Source organism: Amblyomma mixtum, chromosome 8 (genome assembly GCF_055824585.1).
Source record: "Amblyomma mixtum isolate Tamu chromosome 8, ASM5582458v1, whole genome shotgun sequence".
Taxonomy (NCBI): Eukaryota; Metazoa; Arthropoda; class Arachnida; order Ixodida; family Ixodidae; genus Amblyomma; species Amblyomma mixtum.
Genome location: NC_143019.1, coordinates 21188148 through 21211064, shown reverse-complemented (window position 1 = coordinate 21211064; position 22917 = coordinate 21188148). Strand labels below are relative to the sequence as shown.

General features: G+C 48.1%; 2 protein-coding genes and 1 pseudogene across 2 annotated transcripts; all 3 read right to left on the bottom strand.

The window, feature by feature from the left end:
• Positions 1-213: 213 nt before the first annotated feature.
• LOC149331639 (uncharacterized) lies at positions 214-3335 on the bottom strand. The gene is made up of 2 exons (XM_089555533.1): positions 3023-3335; positions 214-1374 (listed from the first exon to the last, which is right to left on the bottom strand). The coding sequence occupies exons 1-2, from the start codon at positions 3311-3313 to the stop codon at positions 214-216; spliced, it is 1452 nt and encodes a 483-aa protein (XP_089411659.1). The 5' UTR covers positions 3314-3335.
• A 9143-nt stretch (positions 3336-12478) lies between these two features.
• LOC149331638 (uncharacterized) lies at positions 12479-13627 on the bottom strand (the record flags this gene model as incomplete). Its single annotated transcript, XM_089557387.1, has 1 exon — positions 12479-13627. A coding segment is annotated over one exon (1149 nt), but the record flags the coding sequence as incomplete, so codon positions are not given.
• A 3358-nt stretch (positions 13628-16985) lies between these two features.
• Positions 16986-19559, bottom strand: LOC149331637 (uncharacterized; annotated as a pseudogene).
• Positions 19560-22917: the final 3358 nt, after the last annotated feature.

Genomic DNA, 22917 nt, shown 5'->3' with positions numbered 1-22917 from the left:
AATTGTGCGAGTTGTCTCCTTACAATAATTCAGTTCTAGGCAATAAACACAGGCAGGGGCATGTCAGAGGCAGCAATGAACGAGCAGCGTTCTTTATTGGTCACGGTGTGAACTCTGGAGCTTAACAAAAACTGCTGCCAGGTGCACGCCCATAAATGCGTCTAAGCTGTCTCTCCCCCCCCCCCCCTCCCCCTGTTCTCGGCCCGGGGATAATCAGGGCAGCACCTCGAATCTCACCCTGATCTGGTCATCTTTCACGTAGCCGTCACTGATGATATCATCGAGGTGAATCGCAATTGTGGTATAAAGTCCCGCAGAATCGTCTGATGCTACCGGCTTTTGACAAACAGGATCATTACCAGAAAAGTAGTATCTGAGCTCACGTTCCGCCCCTCCATCTGGGTGCACAACGGACAGTTTTATTGTTGGCTTGAACGGCCACTGAAGAGCGTCGTCCATGGCACCACTGTACAAACAGAACCAAGCATGGAGTGACATTTTTCGCGTTGCATTTTGAATGAGTAGCAATCCAGGTGACATATAATAGCCGCATAGATATACTTTATCTCCTTTGTACTGGGACCACCCATCCTTAAAAGCTTTTTCTCGGAGGGATTGGAAGTTTTTCACGAAAAACTCGCAGCGCCTCACCTGCCTTTCACTGTGTCCCAACACTCCGTCGCTGCAGTCTCCTGCATTCTTTCTTTCGGTCATGCCTTCCTTGACCTCCTTTATTCCACCTAAAATCTGGGAAGCCTTTTCAAGGATCTCCCCGGCCGCTTCTTTCGACTCGCCTATCACTGCTTTTTCCAGTCTATCCAGGCGGTTGAAAAGAATTACCATACCCTCGCTGTTGGCAACCCAACGTTCCCTCGTATCCTTCCTAAACCCTGTTATTTCATCGAAGCATTTTTTCTGAGTCTCCCTTTGTTCTGTCCTTCCTTGGACCACTTCTCGTCCCATGGTGTCATTCAGAGCGTTAATACCGCTCCGCAGTTCACTCAGTGCTTCTTGGCAGTTGTTGACGCCGTGAACAACTTCACTGAGCCGGTCACTATTGGCGCCGCTTCCGACGAGAAGACGCTCAAGAAGTGCTTTCATTTCGTCTGCCCGTCCTTTTAAGCTCTGCTTGAACGATGCCAGAAGCGCCGCACCGTTTCTGCAGCTGGCCTCCCCTCCGCACTCGGGTGCAGCACGCGTAGCAGTGGTGCAGCAGTCCGATCTAAAATGCCTGCAGACGTCGCTGCAAAGAACAACGGCCGAGCATTTGGGGCAGCAGATGGAATGGTATCCGCATTCTCGATGGAAGTGCTGGACGATCTTGGATGCAGGCAGTACTTCCCCGCAGTTACTTTCCTTATTCCAGCATTGGACCTGCAAGTGATAAAGCGCACAGCGCTTTTACAACGCTAAGATCGAGACAAACACAAAATTCTGCTGCACTATTTTTGTAACTTACGTTCAGGCTTTTGGAAACCAAGCGCTTTGGCGAATACCGAGTGATTATCGGAACATTCGTGATTTTCAATTTAGAGAGTCGAAAAAGAACCGACATTACAATTGATGCGAAAGATGCAAAACAGCCTTTCAAATCAGCATGAGCAGAAGGGGGTACATTTTACAGCTCGACTGTTAGTGGTTCACTTCTAGCGCGATTGACGTCGGCGTTGAAGCCCATCACGTGACCAGCGCCGCTCACGCGACCTGCGCGCCAGGATGTCGCCGCAAGATGCGCCGCCTATGCGCAAGCGCGCCACCTACGAAGGCAAGACCGTTCTGTACGAGCTTCCGTTGAAGCCAAGGGCTGGCCCCTCATTGCTGGGAGTTAAGTTGCCACAAAGACATTTTAACGATGGTTACTTGCTAAATTTTTCGACCATACATGCCGGCGGGGAGGTTAAGGCCGCATTGTGCGAGGCGTTCACGCTCGAGATTTCTCCCAACATCAGCTGCGTCAGTTAAAAGCATTACTGAGAACGCATAATATCAGGGGAATTTTTTCCAGTAATGGTGTCGATCACTGTTGGTCAACAAAAGATCACATAATTCAACAGAAAGGAAATGAATCGACAGCCACATGCCGCCACGGCATTCCGAACCCACGACCTCTGCATTTGGCGTTGTGGTGCCCTACCGCGTTAGTTACGCCTTTTACGTTCGAGCGCATCTGCTTTGCATGTAGCCTCACTTTTAATCAGGTTTAAAGCGCTCCATGAACGCGCTCCTCTAACTTACGGGATTATCCATCATTATCTACAAGGTAATTAATCATCATGCTCATATTGATGGCTTTCCTGATCAGCTTATAAATACTAATTCTACTAGGTTTCAACAGCGTAATAATCTTCTTCTACCTAAAGTGAGGACTAATTATGGAATATTTACCACAATATTTGCCGGCATATCCTGTTGGAATACTTTGCCATGTGAAATTAAAGCGTCGTTTACTGTTCACTCATTTCATCACCGCATTAAACAGTACTTAATTAATTTCCTGTGTAGTTCACATGCCTAAACAGTAGTAATCCTTGTTTAAAGTCTCATTTTCTTCGCATTATGTTACAAAGTTGTTGCTGTATATACTTTTTGTTCCGTTTTTCACACATAACATTGTAATTTTTTTGTAGATTGTTTATTTATGCTAATTGATACACTGCCTTCCATTCTTTGCAATTTTACCCCACTTTATTTGCTCTAGGAGGTCCCCCCGACAGTCGTGTGCTATGGGACCTCCTTCTGTACTGATTTTATTGTATTTGTATTACTATGTGCGCATTAAATAAACTTGAAACTTGAAACTTGAAACTTAACTCGCCCAACAGCTTACCTTGTCCTTCTAAGGAATGTGTAGCTTTCGAGCCGTGAAGAAGAAACCACGATAAAAATCAAACTTCATGCATGATATGCCTAAGCCTCTGGAAAATGACACCAGCGTCTCACGGGGCTCATTAAAGGCCCTCTATAACAAGGGTCTGCATTCGCAGAACAGTTGCACAAAAGACAGAGTCAGTCCTTTTTTCGCACTTGACTTTCTTTTCAGCAGCTCCTCGACGGGGAACTCGTTCAGTTCAACGTCATCCTCGTCACAGCGATGTCCGTCGAGCGGACACACAATGGCGTCGTCCTGGGCGCACTGCTCGTAGCAGGACTCGCACAGTGTGTGTGCGCACGGAAGACACGCGGTTCCCTTCCGCACCAGTCCACAGACGCCGCATACTCTGTGTGACGGAATTGGTTTCACGAAGCGTAGGGGCTTCCAGTCGAGCTCCACGGAGAAGCCTACCACAGTGTACTGCCAGATTTCAGGAGGCATCACTCCAGGCGTCCACTCTCAGCTCGGCGGTGTGCACGATCTGACTATTTCCGCACCTCGGATTGCGCGCTCTTATCGCTTTTTGCTTGCTCTCCCCCCCCCCCCCTTTTTTTTTTCTTGCCGGTCGTCAAGGCGACAACGCCCCCAATACCAGCTGCCTCTCGTTCCTCGCCTCGCGGACACTGTTCATGCGGCGAAAGTTATCAGTTACGCAGACTTCGTAATGCCCTCCTTCAAAAAATGAAAGGAAAGAAGAACCCTGATAGCAAGCTGCAAACTAGGCGACCACAACTGCTCCCCCACATACACCGAGTGGTTCACAGCTTTAAAAACGTGGCAAGCTGCTTCGACGTACAGAATTTGTCAACAATATACAGCCCAAGGGGTTTGCTTTCAAATCGTGCAGCGGAGCTTTTGAGCACATTTGATATTCCCAAGCTTGTGAAGCATGTGGACTTAAGCTCTTTCCGCCTTCGTGAAATTAGAGTCCCTGAGTATGCAAGAGGTGCCGCACTTCGGAGCTCAGAAGCCGACCCCTGGGGCTGTATACTTTTGACAAACACTGTACCTGTCGTGTTCTCCGCACCCATAAAGCTGTGTGGGTTGTACTCACAGATCGGGCAAAAGAAGAAACCCGAGTGCGATAAGAGGCATGACAAGTGTGTTGTTTCCTGCGCCGTCAGCGTGGCGCATGAAATCCCACTGACATATGGAAGTGTCTACATAGGCCAGACGGGGCGTTGCATCATTGACAGGGCACGGGAGCATAAGAAATCGCTAGAGAACGGAGGGGGGGGGGGGGGGGTCGAATTGGCCTCCCCGCTGTATAGATGGAGAGTGTGAGACAGTGCTTAGAAGTATTAGGATTCTAAGCAGAAGTGGCGATCAGGTGGCACGTGAAATGATTCAAGCCTTTAGGATTAAAAATAAGGGTCGCACGTGTATTAGTGACAGGTCTGTATAGCTCATCGAAGATATGAAGTTTGCTGTCTGGAAACGTTTTTATAAAGACCTGCACCGCTAATTATTCACTCTTCTTTGTCTTGCGTCCGACGCCCAAAACCCGTGTGTTATTGCTGTGGTGCTTTTACTGTGATCTTACTTTGTTTTGTTATCTTACTTTGTTTTTGTTTTGCTTTTAAGTTTGAGGTATTGACTGACTGCTTTTGCTGTTAATGCATGACACTTTTTTCTACGTTTCTTTGACACTGCTATTGCTTAGATTTGTCTGGGTTATTTTTCTAACCTTTGTCATAAGCTTGCACTTTAAGTACACGGGGTAGGAGAACCGTTCTGCGATTTGCGTTTAGCCTAGTCATTTGCAGATTACTTGTTACTTTCTGGGTTGAGAGCGATAGTGTTGTTAAATGGTGAGTGAGGGTAATAAATATGTCCCTTTTCTTCCAATAAATAGTTGGTAGCGTTCGCACGTGTTGTCCTTTTCTTTATTGTGTTGTCGGCGTGGTGCCGCAATGTTTTCAGTCATGGACCATATCTCCCCACGGGCCGTCATTCTTCGTCGTTGGCTCTGCAGGGCAGCAATATCTATTTTATACGGACAGGAACAGAAAAATAATTTCACGAGCGCGTATATTAGCGCGATAGTGCCCATGGTCCCGATCAATGGAGAACCCGGCGTCATAGCTGCCGTTGGCGTATCGAGAAAATCGGGATTGGTCGAGAGGAGCGTGAAGTCACAACCACGTGACCTCGCGCGGGTAATTCAAATAACCCACACTCATCACACATTACAACCATGATGACGTCACTACACAATTCCTCATTGGTATACATGGTCGCGAACGTCATTCCGCCGCAATATGTAATGCCTACGAGGAAAGAAGAGAAATCGCGCAGAAAGTAACGCTGCTCGAGCCGGGGCTCGAACCGTTGCCTCTTAGGTCATGAGCCGTGCGCACTCACACCTCTATCACTCATTTCGACTTTGTTAAAGTACGTCGTGTATGCCTTGGGGTATAGAAATATCGATTGAAAATAAAAATAAATTACTGTACACTAGTGTGGGCAACAACAACACATACTAACTTACACAAGGTATTAAACCTTAAAAAAAAACCTTCGTATAGTCTACGACTTGCGCAGCAGACACATAACCCAGGATTTGATGACTGACCTCGACATCGTTACTATACTAAATAATTATTCTTATAGACTGTTGTGCCTGTATAAAGTTCAGCAACACCGACATATTGATAACATTTCCTCTCTGGCTCATTTGCATCAGTCTGTATCGCCGCATCCGCATCGCCATAAACCACAGTGGGTTTTACCATATACAAGAACAAACTACGGCCGTCAGAGGGCTTGTTATCAATTACCGTTTTTACCAAAGCAGTTAACTGAAGCTAGCGTTCGCTTCCCTGAAATTGCTATCTCCTCTCTACGAAGTGTCATTGTTCATTTCGGTTATTACTAATACATCAACTGCTGTTGTATGAAGTGCTTTCCATCCTTTTTTCTTCTTTGATGCTTAGCCGCCCTTTGGGCTGTTCATTGCTTATAATCCTTTGTATTCTGTATGACTGTGCGCACTCTTGTATTTATTTTGATGTTTTTTATTTCTGTATTTTGAACGTGACTGAAGTTGCACTGAAAAAAAGTTTTCCAATTGATTTATATACTGCATTTCTCGTCCCGTGTCAATGCCGTATGAACAGGAGTTCAGAGCTCTGCTCAGGAGTTCAGAGTATCGGTATAAAGGACATTGTCCGTGTCAGCGAAGTAATATACAAGGAGCACCCATGCCACTGAAGCCGCCCATTACGGCTATCGGGTCATACACTTAGGGCAAAACTTAACTGACCCCCGAATTTTTCATCGAAGGGAACCAGTACAGATAAGTGCACTAAGTCAATTAATATATGTGTTATTCACAGCCGCAATAACTTAGAATCAGCACTCCGTCACGGTATTCTAAAATTACGGGTTCGCAAAGATGCAGCCAGTCAGAGGAATCACGATTTGATCATTCGCACTGCCTACGAGCCGCCTCAGCTCGCAAGCGATAACCGGAAAGTTTTGCTTTTGCCACTCTAGATTGTGAGGCTAAATGTGAATATTAACTTGATGCGCGCGTAGCTCTTTCCGACACTTGGTATACAACTGTGTTGACAGCGAAACTCATAGCTTTTTCTGAGAGCGTGCTGCTCCTAGGAACGATCTCATTTCTTCGGTCGAATTTAGCATCCTTCAGTAACAAATGTTTGTTTGCTTATTGTTGCATACGGCGAACGTAGTGAAAAATGTTGTACTAAACACTGAGCTCGGTAGCATGTCTTCCGCCATTTCTGTGCATATTTTCCCGACAGTAATAACAGCGATTGTTTTTGCTTGATGGCGAGAGCAAAGAGCACCTTCAAAACGTAAACTGATTTCACGTTCCCTCTGGCGCTTACCTGAGAAATCTGTACATTTCGATGTTACCGTTTCGCAACAAATTCGAATAAAATTCCCGACGAATTACAATAACGTAAGAATTCAATGCAAGAACATTATTGATTTGCAGGTTGGCTTAGCGCGACAAAAACGAGGACAAGAGAGGGACAGAAGACAAGCGTCAAACTGGCCCAAAACTCCACTTTGCTATAGAGAGCCCTATTCTTTCATGATTTTGAACCTACAGATTTTGGACCCTTCCGACTTTCAATGTAAACAAAACATGAAAGCGAAGGGTCGTGGAGTATACAGTAGTAGTAGTAGAAGACTTTTATTCCGCCATAATTTACAAACCGAGCATATGGACCGCCTGGGCGACCAGAAGTCTTTGTTCTTCCTCCCCTTCAGCGCCAAGCCTGGAGTATATATGTATATGTATTGGGATGAAGCGCATTTCTTAAAAGTAGGAGTATCGCACGTTGTTACAGTGCTTTCATCCGACGCAACAGGGAGGGATCGGCACACGCCGAATGTCATTGGCGAACCACTCAGCCGCTTCCTTGGTCTGCATATTATGCAATAGGAATACTTATTGCGATTGAATAATTTCGGTATTGAACTTAGTATCCTAATTTAGCGTGTGTTCTGTGCAGACTGAAAATGTGCTTAAATTCATGATATAGTCGCTGCGTTTCAAGCACATATAATTTTATGGCTATGCTTCTTCAGCCGCCAGGTTGAAACCTTTTCTTTCTTCTTGGTGACGTACCGCGATCGGAAAGTTAGGCCGAGCTATTTCGTTCAACTTACTCTTCCTTGTTAGCACCCACTCACGCCTGCTTGAAAAAAATGTTTTTTTTTTTCGCGTCACCTTTTCCACTTGTGTTGCTGTCGATTTTTCAGTGTTTAACCTCGGTTATGCCTTGCACCATTCAACGCTGCAATGAAAGCTTCTTTTTTTTATCTAATCGCTGCTGCGCTTGAAGTGCGACTCGCTTTCTGCTATTCCCCTGCTGGCACTTTGGAAATGGAAAATTGATTTTTGAGTCAAGGAAATGGCGCAGTAATTGTCTCACATATCGGGGACACCCAGACCGCGCCGTAAGGGAAGGGAGGAAGGTGGGAGTGAAAGAAGAAAGAGAGCAAGGTCCACAATGCTCCCTGTACACATGACCTTTCCGGAACCGCAGTTTGGAGTCATTTTGTTTCGTTTGGCAGAAAACGTTATATTGCAAAGAAGACGATGGGTGGTTGTCCCAGCGCCCAGCGCAAATCTGGCATCGGTAAATAAGTCGCCTAGGTGAGCAGCGCTTACGAAAGCAAAGTCGAATTTTGCCGTGACAGAAAAAAAAAGTCTTTGGAAATCACCTGGGCACTTATAGATTTTAACCCAAATTTTTATGGCTGCCGTTTTGACGTCGTGACAGTATTTTCTCTAGGTTTTCGCGCCAAAGGACCCATCAGGCCGCCTCGCCAGGTGGACTCCCCGTCTACAGGAATTGACATTTGCGTCGTCTGTCGCGCCGGCCGCAGGGATCGAAACGCCTTTCCACAGCAGACGCCCCTACACCGTCATTTTTCATTTTCTGAGAGGTCTTCACCGCACCGCAATAACCCTCGGATCACATTGCTCTCGATTTACTTTCCAAGCCAATGGCTGTTAACTCATCACGTGCCCTTTACCGTCAAGCTTCCCAATTCTCCGTTCGCGATTAATCCTCCCTCCTTCATCGCGGCGACGATCTCTCGGGTGACCGGAAAAAGTTGCTTGTTGTTCTGAATATGTATGCACATTTTTCCACACACACTCGCGATGTGCGCCCACAAGAGTGTTCAAGACGGGCGCAAGAACTCAGCTGCGATACACTATAGCATCGCATGTATGTATAATATCGTTCTCAAAAAAGTTCGCTCAAACCTTAACTCTCAACGTCGAAAGACGCTCTCCTGTCCATCTCCTGGAGAGTTGCACCCGCTACCTCCCCGCTTCGACCACTTGACCGCGTCAGCGTTCACTTACACAGTCCACTTCCATACACTGGCACCGTTTGCCTATAGGCAGTTGTCGGTGGTTGTCCCTTGAACAGGTACTCTGAAACCGCAACTCTTTCGGATGATCTCCCAGGAGGCAGAACGAGTCCTAAGACATCAAGACTGGGACCAAAGAGAGGTGGAATTAATATGGGTGCCGGCACACTTGGGGAACAGGGGAAACGAGTTGGCTCGCAGTATAGCTCGTGGTTATGTCAGCCGAGCAATGAGCCGGGTTAAGTCCCCATATTCCACGAGAGGTGCATTCGTATCATTTCACGAATACACCAGTCAGTTTAAACTGGAAAGGAGGATCTATCCGCCACCAGACAAAGAGCTCGACAAAAGCCAGGAGGCAACGTGACGACGGCTCCAGACGCGAACCTTCTTTAGCCCGTCGAGACTAGCACACATGTATCCAACCCAATACAATCCGACTTACAAGCAATGCGGCGAGATAGCCGGATATGGCCACATTTTATGGCGTTGAGAAAAGGCGCCGCCTCCGGCGGACCTACCACCAGACACTTCTCTGGAGCGGCGGGAGGCTATACTAACCAGCTCAGACCCGTTGACGCAAGTCCGGGCCACTGAGTGGGCTCGGAAGGTTGCCGAGAGCCATGGGCTCGAAGCCACCTAGTCTAATGCCCACTAGGGCTCAGTGCTGGCAATAAAAGTTTTCCAATCCGATCCCGGCTTGTGCTGCGCAAGACGTGGCGACCTTCATTTAGCGGCATTTCGTACAACCTCATGGTGCACATCGCTAGCTGCTCAGTGCAAGGAGACGTGTAATAAAATATAATTCATAGAACCAGCCCAGCCTATCATCCGCAGAGCAATGACCACACCGAGAGATTTATTCACCCACACTGTCGCCGAAATGCTGTCTTCAAGCACCTCGCTTCTTAATGAACCAACTGGTGCCTCTTCTCTCCCTGCCGAGAAGGCTCGGACTTCAGCTGAAAAATCAGTTTTCTCTCTCTCTCTTCGCCTCTCGCTTACGCTTAAAATACCGCTACACACTAGATATCTTAATGGGTTGATTAGTGCACACTCTGGGAACATGCGCTGTGCTTAATTCCAACGCTCTGCTCAAATTTGTGTTACTTTGCTGCTCCGACAACGCATCACACTGCTTATCATCGTGCAGACCCTCCCCCCCCCCCCTCCCTCAGAAAAAAAAAGTATGTGGGATCTGTTGCGCCAAAAGTGGGCTGCACTGTTTCTCGAACAGCTTTGCACGCATCCCTTTAATGCTTGCGGTACGGGCTCAAATCCAAGGTGAAATAGTCGTGGGTTCGGTTCGCATGCACTCCAAAATACGCGCGTGGTGTACGAGAGTTCTTTACTTATTTGTATTAGTATTAGCCCTTTCTCTGCGGAGGGCTACGGATAACGTCATCCGAAGGTGGCCACGTACTCCCTGAGCCGCTTCTCTCGCTCGTCGGGCACCGTGCAGTTCCAGGTGATGTCAGAGAGGTGAGTGTCGAAGAGCATCCAGGCAATGTTCTTGCGCAGCTGGAGCCTCTTCCCCGTGTCCACCTGCCACAAGAGGGCCGCACTCTGTTTACGACTTCTGTTTTCAGCTACCCTCAATAAGTTAGCAAACGTGGTAATGATAAAAACTATGCTTCTTGAGCACTCTCCAGACTGAGTTGCGGGTGGATGCAACGGCCTCGACGATTTGACGTATGCTGGCTTTGGGGTACGCACGAAGGTAGGCGAGAACATTTTATCTCGAATTCCTCACTCAGGATACCTCCCTTTGCAATCCTTGAACGAAGCACAGATCCTGAGGTCCGCAACAGTTTGTGCATTTTAGCCAGCATCGTATGTGACGGGACCGGATGGCCAGGATTCTCGAAGGCGTAGAGTCTTCAGGCGAGGCGAGCGTTGCCATTCGTTCTTACGAAGGCGGCAACCTTCTGCACTTTCTCGGTCAATGAGAATTCCAACGCGCATTAAAATTCATATGTATAGTATTTCAGCAGCCTTGTTCGTTCTGTTAACAGAATCTACAGTCGGCAGCGGACCAGTGGAGATTCCGGTGAAAAATAATAAATCGCAAGCCGATCAGCCGCCGGTTTTTAGTTCTTTCTTATCCGAGCCAGAGCGGAACGGGAAATCTTGCGCGTTATCATCGGGCTGCTTTTTCGAACCCGGTGACGGCAGTAAACATGGCTCTAAATTCAATGCCAACGACGATAAAAGATCGCTTGCTGCTTTACGGGTCAGCGGCTACGGCCGCTTATATATATATATATATATATATATATATATATATATATATATATATATATTTAGCCAGTATCCGCTTGGGCGGACGCGGTTGATGCGGCGCGCATATTTTCTTGTTTTTTCTTTCCTCTTATTTTTGAACTCTCCCCTTTCTGCACGTGTCAGCGGTGGTGGCTCGGCTCCAGCCACTCGGCACACCCGTGCGCTTTCCTTTTATTCCTTCTCTCAGTCACAGCAACAACAACAACAACACAGAGACAGCGAGACTATGCGCTCTTCTCGAGCGCCTGCCTGCCGCAGTCGCAGCGATAGCCTTGGTGCCGTCGGTTGTCGTCATCTCTTACGTAGTACTATGGGCGGGATTTCCGGCGCACTCTGAGCGTTCAGCTCCCGAATCGGATACGAAAAGCCTGAAAAATCAATCGGGAATATCTCAATAGCTGTTGCACTTAGAATCTTCGCAGTCTTCAGTATTGCGTTTGCAATATGCAGCGTTAAGTGGAGGGTTCACAATATACTTAACGAAATTCGGCTAATTAAATAAATTTGACCACTATGTACTTATCTTGTGTCCGCCGAGCCGAATATACATTCCGTGAAGGCGGCATTCACGTTACTATAAGCGTTTTTCTTTTTTAAAGCTAAGTGGTTAAAAATAACACCCTGTATGCTTTTCCAAACTGTTAGAACTCACGCCATCAGCCGAAGTCATCATGAGACAGCAACAGCATACAACAAAATGATCCTCTCCACGCCAGTGCGGTGGCTCAGTTGTTATGGTGCTCGGCGGCTTACCTGAAAGACGCGGGCTCGATCACCGGCCACGGCAGTCGAATTTCGACGCAGGCGAAGTTCTAGAGGCCCGTGTTCTGTGCGGTGTCAGCGCACGTTAAAGAACCCCAGGTGGTCGAAATTTGCGGAGACCTTCACTGCGGTGTCCCTCATAGCCTGAATCGCTTTGGGACGCTAAACTACATAAAACTAAACCGATCCTCTCTTTCCACCCGCATAAATTAGCATACTGTCGGTGGCAGACAACTCGAAAGTGGCAAAACCGAGACCACTTGCTTATAGCTTACATCCATTCGGACAATGCCAACCAAGCTGCGCCCACAAGGTACAAAGTATGCGTTTAATTACGACAATGTGCGTACCCGAAAGCGACGTGGGCACTGTTTACCTGGGAGGGAGTGCCCCTGCGCAGTCCGAGATAAAACTTTGTCTTATCCCTAGGCTTACACACCTAAACGATCGCCACGTCCATAAAACAGTCATTTATTTATATCATTTTTAGATTTCGAAATTCCGCGTCTGAGAGCCTAGAACAGTGATCTTTTATATATATTTCAGTTCTAGGCAATAAACACAGGCAGGGGCATGTTAGAGGCAGCAATGAATGAGCAGCGTTCTTTATTGGTCACGGTGTCAAATCTGGATAACAAAAACTGCTGCCAGGTGCACGCGCATAAATGCGTCGAAGCTGTCTCGGCCTGGGGCTAATCAGGGCAGCACCTCGAATCTCACCCTGATCTGGTCATCTTTCACGTAGCCGTCACTGATGATATCATCGAGGACAATCGCATTTGAGGTATAAAAACCCGCAGAATCGTCTGATGGTACCGCCTTTTGACAAAAAGGATCATCACCAGAAATGTAGTCTCTGAGCTCACGTTCCGCCCCTCCATTTGGGTGCAGAACAGCCAGTTTTATTGGTTGCTTGAACGGCCAGTGAAGAGCGTCGTCCATGGCACCACTGTACAAACAGAACCAAGCATGGAGTGACATTTTTCGCCTTGCATTTTGAATGAGTAGCAATCCAGGTGACATATAATAGCCGCATAGATATACTTTATCTCCTTTGTACTGGGACCACCCATCCTTAAAAGCTTTTTCTCGGAGGGATTGGAAGTTTTTCACGAAAAACTCGCAGCGCCTCACCTGCCTTTCAATGTGCCCCAACACTCCGTCGCTGCAGTCTCCTGCATTCTTTCTTTCGGGCATGCCTTCCTTGACCTCCTTTATTCCACCTAAAATCTGGGAAGCCTTTTCAAGGATCTCCCCGGCCGCTTCTTCCGACTTGCCTATCACTGCTTTTTCCAGTCTATCCAGGCGGTTGAAAAGAATTACCATACCCTCGTTGTTGGCAACCCAACGTTCCCTCGTATCCTTCCTAAACGCTGTTATTTCATCCAAGCATTTCTTCTGAGTATCCCTTTGTTCTGTCCTTCCTTGGACCACTTCTCGTCCCATGGTGTCATTCAGAGCGTTAATAGCGCTCCGCAGTTCACTCAGTGCTTCTTGGCAGTTGTTCACGCCGTGAACAACTTCACTGAGCCGGTCACTTTTGGCGCCGCTTCCGACGAGAAGACGCTCACGAAGTGCTTTCATTTCGTCTGCCCGTCCTTCTAAGCTTTGATTGAACGATGCCAGAAGCGCTGCGCCGTTTCTGCAGCTGGCCTCCCCTCCGCACTCGGGTGCAGCAGGCGTAGCAGTGGTGCAGCAGTCCGATCTAAAATGCCTGCAGACGTCGCTGCAAAGAACAACGGCCGAGCATTTGGGGCAGCAGATGGAACGGTATCCGCATTCTCGATGGAAGGGCTGGACGATCTTGGATGCAGGCAGTACTTCCCCGCAGTTACTGTCCTTATTCCATCACTGGACCTGCAAGCGATAAAGCGCACACCGCTTTTACAACGCTAAAATCGAGACAAACACAAAATTCTGCTGCGCCGTTTTTGTAACCTACGTTCAGGTTTTGAGAACCGAGCGCTTTGGAGACAGCCGAGTGATTACCGGAACGGTCGGGATTTTTATTTCAGACAGTCGCGAAAGAACTGACATTAAAATTGATACGACAGAAGCGAAACAGTCTTTGAAATGAAGATGAGCAGAGGGAAGTACATTTTAAAACTCGGCTGTTGGTGCCTCACTTCTAGCGCGACTGCCATCAGCGCTGAAGCCCATCACGTGACCAGCGCCGCAGACGCGACCTGCGCGCCAAGATGTCACCGCAAGATGCGCCGCCTAGCCACAAGCGCGCCATCTACGACGGCAAGACCGTGCTGTACGAGCTTACGCTGAAACCAAGCGCTGGGCTCGCATTGCAAAGAGGGAAGGTGCCACAAAGACATTCTAACGGTGGTTACTTGCTAAATTTTTCGACCCTATATACCGGCTTAATGTGTGATCGCATGCTGTTTGAGCTCGGCATACGCCCAATGGTGGAGAGGTTTAAGGACGTATTGTTCGAGGCGTCCGCGCTCGAGACTTCTCCCAACATCAGCTGCGTTAGTTAAAAGCATTACTGAGAACGCATAATCTCAGGTCATTTTTATCAGTAGTGCTGTCGATCACTGTTGGACATGAAAAGAATACATAATTGAACAGAAAGGAAAAGTATTGACAACCACATGCCGACAGTGCATTCCGAACCCACGAGCCACGAACTCCGCATGTAGCGTGCTGTGCCCTACGGCATGAGTTACGCCTTTTACGTTCGCCCGCATCTGCTTTGCATGTAGCCTCACCCTGAACCAGGTTTAATGCGCTCTAACAGCGTGCTCCGGTTGGCTTTCGGGAATTAGTCGCTTCCTTCTTTCTTTTAACTCGCCCAACAACTTGGAATGTGTAGGTTTCCGAGACGTGAAGAATAAACCACGATAAAATCAAACTTCACGCATGACATCCCTCTATCTCTCGAAAATCACGCCAGCGTCTCACAGGGCTTATTAAAGGCCCTCTAAAACAAGGGTCTGCATTCGCAGAACAGTTGCACAAAAGACAAACTTCCCTGCCATTCCAACTCGCATTCAGAGTTCATATATACAGGGTGTCCCAGCTATTGCAGCTGCCTTGATCGTTCTGTTAACAGAATCTACAGCCGGCAGCGGACCGGTGAAGATTTCGGTGAAAAATAATCAATCGCAAGCCGATAAGCCAGCGAGCCAGAGCGGAAAGGAAAATCTAGCACATTATCATCAGGCTGCTTTTTCGAAGCCGCTGAGAATAGGTAGCGTGTAATCTCACTTAAATGCCAATGACGAAAAAAGAGCGCGTGCTGCTCACGGAGGCAGTGACTATGCGGTCTTCTCGAGCGCCTGTCTGCCGCAGTCGCAAAGCATAGCCTTTGTGCTGCCGGTTGTCGTGGGCGGGATATCATGGGCGGGATTTGCGACGCGCTCTGAGCGTTTAGTTCCCGAATCGAGTACGAAAAGGCTGAAAATTCAATCGCGAATATCAATATCTGTTCCACTTTGAATCTTTGCAGCCTTCAATATTGCGATTGCAGTATGCAGCGTAAAGTGAAGGGTTAAAAAGATAATTAGCAAAATTTGGCTAATTAAATATATTTGACCCCTTTGTCTTATCTTGTGCCCGCCGAGCCGAATATGCATTCTGTGAAGGCGGCATTCATGGCACTATCAGCGCCTTTTTATTTTTTAGTCTGTAAACGGTAAAAAAAAAAACACCCTGTATGCTTTTCCAAAACTGTTAGAATTCACGCCTTCAGCCGAGGTCATCACAAGACAGCAACAGCATACAACAAAATAATCCTCTCCAAGCCGCCGCGGTGGCTGAGTGGTTATAGGGTTCGGCTGCTAACTCGAAAGACGCGGGTTCGATCCCGACCGCGGCAGTCGACTTTCGACGGAGGCGAACTTCTAGAGGCCCGTGTTCTGTGCGATGTCAGCGCACGTTAAAGAACCCCAGGTGGTCGAAATTTCTGGAGCCCTTCACTGCGGTGTCCCTCATAGCCTGAATCGCTTTGGGACGCTAAACTCCCTAAAACTAAACCGATCCTCTCTTTCCACCCGCATAAATTAGCATACTGCCGGTGGCAGACAAATCGAAAGTGGCAAAACCGAGACCACTTGCTTATAGCTTACATCCATTCGGACAATGCCAACCAAGCTGCGCCCACAAGGTACAAAGTATGCGTTTAGTTACGACAATGTGCGAATCCGAAAGCGACGTAGGCACTGTTCACCTGGGAGGGAGTGCCCCTGCGCAGTCCGAGATGCAACTTTGTCTTATCCCTAGGTTTACACATCTAAACAATCGCCACGTCCATAAAACAGTCATTTATTTACATCATTTTAGAGCGCAGCTCTTTGGCGTCCGTTCCTGGGTTTCGCGTCGTCGTCGGCGTTGTCGTCGGCCTCGTAACCAGCTCCGCCCCCCTTTCATCCCCCCAGCGCTAGCAGCGACCGACTGATACCGCTGGATGCCGCTGACGCCGCTAGAGAGTCAAGATAACGTGACTGCATAGAACACCGTCGCCGCCATGCAGAAAGAGGAGGAAAGGGTCCCCCCCCTGTTCTTGTGTGGCGGATAGGGTGCTCTTCAGTTGCCGACGCGCCGGTTATTTCACGTAGGCCCCGGCACGTCGACGAATACGTGACCACCTTCCCACGGCTAGACCTGGTTCTTAGCGCTGCGGAAGCGAGGGTATCATATTGTTTGTGTCGGCATCGGCGGCGTTGTCCCTGAAACCAACTCCGCAGCTGGGGTTGACTCACTATCGAAAAGGTGAAGCAGCTTATTTGCTGCGCTCAAATTTCGCATTAGGAAGTAACGTAATCGTCGGTAATTTTTTAGATTTCAAATGTCCGCGTCTGAGAGCCTAGAACAGTGATCTTTTATATATATGTAATAAAGAGAGTTGGGGTTTGCTGCCCCAGCGGCTAGCGCCGATGAAGGAGACGAAGCAGATAGAAGACGAAGCTCGGGAGCACGCTTGCGAACGCTGGCCTTCTGAGCAGCACCGCTTGAACAAAGACCGGCCGTTCACACTAATTGTGCGAGTTGTCTCATTACAATATTTCAGTTCTAGACAATAAACACAGGCAGGGGCATGTCAGAGGCAGCAATGAACGAGCAGCGTTCTTTATTGGTCACGGTGTGAAATCTGGAGCTTAACAAAAACTGCTGCCAGGTGCACGCGCATAAATGCGTCGAAGCTGTCTTCCTCCCCCCCCCCCCCCCCCCCTGTTTTCGGCCCGGGGATAATCAGGGCAGCACCTCGAATCTCACCCTGATCTGGTCATCTTTCACGTAGCCGTCACTGATGATATCATCGAGGTCAATCGCAATTGTGGTATGAAGTCCCGCAGAATCGTCTGATGCTACCGGCTTTTGACAAACAGGATCATTACCAGAAAAGTAGTATATGAGCTCACGTTCCGCCCCTCCATTTGGGTGCACAACGGACAGTTTTATTTTTGGCTTGAACGGCCACTGAAGAGCGTCGTCCATGGCACCACTGTACAAACAGAACCAAGCATGGAGTGACATTTTTCGCCTTGCATTTTGAATGAGTAGCAATCCAGGTGACATATAATAGCCGCATAGATATACTTTATCTCCTTTGTACTGGGACCCCCCATCCTTAAAAGCTTTTTCTCGGAGGGATTGGAAGTTTTTCACGAAAAACTCGCAGCGCCTCACCTGCCTTTCACTGTGCCCCAACACTCCGTCGCTGCAGTCTCCTGCATTCTTTCTTTCGGTCATGCCTTCCTTGACCTCCTTTATTCCACCTAAAATCTGGGAAGCCTTTTCAAGGATTTCCCCGGCCGCTTCTTCCGACTTGCCTATCACTGTTTTTTCCAGTCTATCCAGGCGGTTGAAAAGAATTACCATACCCTCGCTGTTGGCAACCCAACGTTCCCTCGTATCCTTCCTAAACCCTGTTATTTCATCGAAGCATTTTTTCTGAGTCTCCCTTTGTTCTGTCCTTCCTTGGACCACTTCTCGTCCCATGGTGTCATTCAGAGCGTTAATACCGCTCCGCAGTTCACTCAGTGCTTCTTGGCAGTTGTTCACGCCGTGGACAACTTCACTGAGCCGGTCACTATTGGCGCCGCTTCCGACGAGAAGACGCTCAAGAAGTGCTTTCATTTCGTCTGCACGTCCTTCTAAGCTCTGCTTGAATTATGCCAGAAGCGCCGCACCGTTTCTGCAGCCGGCCTCCCCTCCGCACTCGGGTGCAGCAGGCGCAGCAGTGGTGCAGCAGTCCGATCTAAAATGCCTGCAGACGTCGCTGCAAAGAACAACGGCCGCGCATTTGGGGCAGCAGATGGAATGGTATCCGCATTCTCGATGGAAGTGCTGGACGATCTTGGATGCAGGCAGTACTTCCCCGCAGTTACTTTCCTTATTCCAGCATTGGACCTGCAAGTGATAAAGCGCACAGCGCTTTTACAACGCTAAGATCGAGACAAACACAAAATTCTGCTGCACTATTTTTGTAACTTACGTTCTGGCTTTTGGAAACCAAGCGCTTTGGCGAATGCCGAGTGATTATCGGAACGTTCGTGATTTTCAATTTAGATAGTCGAAAAAGAACCGACATTACAATTGATGCGAAAGATGCAAAACAATCTTTGAAATCAGCATGAGCAGAAGGGGGTACATTTTACAGCTCGACTGTTAGCGGTTCACTTCTAGCGCGAATGGCGTCGGCGTTGAAGCCCATCACGTGACCAGCGCCGCTCACGCGACCTGCGCGCCAGGATGTCGCCGCAAGATGCGCCGCCTAGCCACAAGCGCGCCACCTACGAAGGCAAGACCGTTCTGTGCGAGCTTCCGTTGAAGCCAAGGGCTGGCCTCTCATTGCTGAGAGTTAAGTTGCCACAAAGACATTTTAACGATGGTTACTTGCTAAATTTTTCGACCATACATGCCGGCGGAGAGGTTCAAGGCCGCAGTGTGCGAGGCGTTCACGCTCGAGATTTCTCCCAACATCAGCTGCGTCTGTTAAAAGCATTACTGAGAACGCATAATATCAGGGGAATTTTTTTCAGTAATGGTCTCGATCACTGTTGGTCAATAAAAGATCACATAATTCAACAGAAAGGAAATGAATCGACAGCCACATGCCGCAACTGCATTCCGAACCCACGACCTCGGCATTTAGCGTTGTGGCACCCTACCTCGTTTGTTACGCCTTTTACGTTCGAGCGCATCTGCTTTGCATGTAGCCTCACTTTTAATTAGGTTTAAAGCGCTCCATGAACGCGTACCTCTAGCTTTCGGGAATTTGTCGCTTCCTTCTTCCTTCCTCCTCGCCCAACACCTTACCTTGTCCTTCTAAGGAATGCGTAGCTTTCGAGCCGTGAAGAAGAAACCACGATAAAAATCAAACTTCATGCATGATATGCCTAAGCCTCTAGAAAATGACACCAGCGTCTCACAGGGCTCATTAAAGGCCCTCTAAACAAGTGTGTGCGTTAGCAGCTCAGTTGTACAAAGGACACAGCCATTCCTTTTTTCGCACTTACCTTTCTTTTGAGCAGCTCCTCGACGGGGAACTCGTTCAATTCAACGTCATCCTCGTCACAGCGATGTCCGTCGAGCGGACACACAATGGCGTCGTCCTGGGCGCACTGCTCGTAGCAGGACTCGCACAGAGTGTGTGCGCACGGAAGAAACGCGGTTCCCTTCCGCACCAGTCCACAGACGCCGCATACTCTGTGTGACGGAATGGGTTTCACGAAGCGTAGGGGCTTCCAGTCGAGCTCCACGGAGAAGCCTATCACAGTGTACTCCCAGATTTCAGGAGGCATCACTCCAGGCGTCCACTCTCAGCTCGGCGGTGTGCACGATCTGACTTTTTCCGCCCCTCGGAATGCGCGCTCTTATCGCTTTTTGCTTGCTCTCCCCCCCCCCCCCCTTTTTTTTTTCTTGCCGGTCGTCAAGGCGACAACGCCCCCAATACCAGCTGCCTCTTGTTCGTCGCCTCGCGGACGCTGTTCATGCGGCGAAAGTTATCAGTTACGCAGCCTTCGTACTGCCCTCCTTCAAAAAAAGAAAGGAAAGAAGAACCCTGATAGCAAGCTGCAAACTAGGCGACCACAACTGCTCCCCTATATACACCGAGTGGTTCACAGCTTTAAAAACGTGGCAAGCCGCTACGACGTACAGAATTTGTCAACAATATACAGCCCAAGGGCTTTGCTTTCAAATCGTGCAGCGGAGCCTTTAAGCATATTTGATATTCCTAAGCTTGTGAAGAATGTGGACTTAAGCTCTTCCCGCCTTCGTGAGATTAGAGTCCCTGAGTATGCAAGAGGTGCCGCACTTCGGAGCTCAGAAGCCGACGCCTTGGGCTGTATACATTTGACAAACACTGTACCTGTCGTGTTCTCCGCACCCAGAAAGCTGAGTGGGTTGTACTCACAGATCGGGCAAAAGAAGAAACCCGACTGCGATAAGAGGCATGACAAGTCTGTTGTTTCCTGGGCCGTCAGCGTGGTGCATGAAATCCCACTGACATGTGGAAGCGTCTACATAGGCCAGACGGGACTTTGCATCATTGACAGGGCACGGATGCATGAGAAATCGCTATAGTAAGGGGGGGGGGGGGGGGGGGGGGTGAATTGGCCTCCCCGCTGTATAGACTGAGAGTGTGAGACAGTGCTTAGCAGTATTCTAAGCAGAAGTCGGGATCAGGTCGCACGTGAAACTCTTGCAGCCTTTAGGAGTAAAAAGAATGGCCGCACGTGTGTTAGTGACAGCTCTGTAGCTCTTCGAAGAAATCAGATTTGCTATCTGGAAACGTTTTTATGAAGACCTGTACCGCTAATTATTCTCCCTTCTTTCGCTGGCGTGCGACGCCCAAACCTGGGTGTCGTTGTTGTGGTGCTTTTATTGTAATTTTGCTTTGTTTATTATTTTAAATCGTTTTTGTTTTGCTTTTACGTTTAAGGTACTGACTGTTTCTGCTGCGGGTGACTGACACTGCTATTGCTGAGATTTGTCTCGTTTATTTTTCTAATCTTTGCAATAAGCTAGTGCTTTAAGTGCACAGGGTAGAAGAAGCGTTTTGCGATTTGTATTTAGCCTAGTCATTTGCACATTACTTGTCACTTGCTGGGTTGAGAGCGATATAGCGCTGTTAAATGGTGAGTGAGGGTCATAAATATGCCCCTGTTCTTTCAAAAACAGTTGGTAGTGTGCGCATGTGTTGTCCTTTTTTTTTACTGTGTTGTCGGCGTGGCGCCGCAATGTTTTCAGTCATGCAAAAAATCGCCCCACAGGCCGTCATTCTTCGCCATTGGCTCTGCGGGGCAGCAATATCTATTTTATACGAGCAGGAACAGAAAACTAATTTCTCGAGCGCGCATTTTAACGCGCGTGAATGGTCCCGATCAGCGGAGAACCAGGCGTCGTCGTTACCGTTGGCGTGTCGCGAAAATCGGGATTGGTCGAGAGTGGTGTGAAGTCACCACGAACGTGACCTTGCGCGGGTAATTCAAATATCCCACACTCATCACACAGTCCAACAATGATGACGTGAATACACAATTCCTCATTGGCCGCCGCGGTGGCTCAGTGGCTATGGTGCTCGGCTGCTGGCCCGAAAGACGTGGGTTCGTACCCGGCCGCGGCGGATGAATTTCTTTGGAGGAGAAATTCGAGGCCCGTGTACTGTGCGATGTCAGTGCACGTTGAAGAACCCCAGGTGGTCGAAATTTCCAGAGCCCTCCACTATGGCGTCTCTCATAGCCTTAGTCGCTTTGGGACATTAAACCCCATCAACCAACCAACGAACCAACAATTCCTCATTGGTATACATGGTCGCGAACATCATTCCGCCTCCATTATGTAACGCCTTCGAGGAAAGAAAAGAAATCGCGCAGAAAATTACGATGCTCGAGCCGGGACTCGAACCGTTACCTCTTGGGTCGTGAGCCGGGCGCGCTACACACTTCTATCACTGAGGAACGTTCTTTCGGCTTTGTTAAAGGACTTCGTGTATGCCTTTTTGTATAGAAATAATGATTGAAAATTAAAATAAAATTAACAAAGAAATAAAATTACAGTTCATTAGTGTGCGCAACAAGGGCACATACTAACTTACACAAGATATTCATCCTTAAAAACAAAGAACATTACAAATACAAATACATTACATATACAAGCAGGACCCATGCCACTGAAGGCGTCCATTACGGCTATCGGGTGGTACTCTTAGGGCGTAACCTAAGTGTCCCCCGAATTATTCCTCGAAGGGAATCAGTACAGAAAAGGGCATTAAGTGAATTAATATGTCTGTTATTGACAGCCGCAGTAACTTCGAATGAGTACTCCATCGCGGTATTCTAAAATTGCGAGTTCGCAGAGACGCAGCTATAGTCAAAGCAATCACGATTTCATCGTTCGCACCGTGTACGAGCTGCCTCAGCACGCAAGCGATAACTGGAAAGTTTTGGTTTTCCCATTCTAGATTGTGAATCTAAATGTGAATGTTAACTTGATGCGCGCATAGCGCTTTCAGGCACTTGGTATACAACTGTGTCGACAGCGAAACTCATAGCTTTTTCTGAGAGTGTGCCGCAATTAGGAACGATCTCATTGCTTCCGTCGAATTTAATATCCTTCAGTAACATATACGTTTGTTTGGTTTTTGTTCCATACAGCGAACGCAGTGGAAAACGTTTTACTAAACACTGAGCTCGGTAGTATGTCGTCCGCCATTTCTATGCAGATTTTGCCGAAAGTAATAACATCCATTCTTTTTAGTTTATGTCGAGAGCAAAGAGCATCTTCAGAACATAGAGTGATTCCACGTTCCCTCGGGCGCTTACCTGATATATCCGTACATTTTGATGGTACGATTTCCCAACGAATTGGAATAAAATTCATGATGAATTAGAATAACGTAAGAATTTAATGCACGAATATTATTGATTTGCAGGTTGGCTTAGCACGACAAAAACGAGGACAAGAGAGGGACAGAAGACGAGCGCCCAACTGGCCCGAAACTCCACTTTGCTAAAGAGCGCTCTTCTTTCATAATGTTGAACCTCCCGATTTTGAACCCTTCCGACTTTAAATGTAATTAAAACATGAAAGCGAAGGGTCGTGGAGTATACTGTATACAGTAATAGTAGTAGTGGGCCTTTATTCGGCCATTATTTACAAGCCGAGCATGTCGA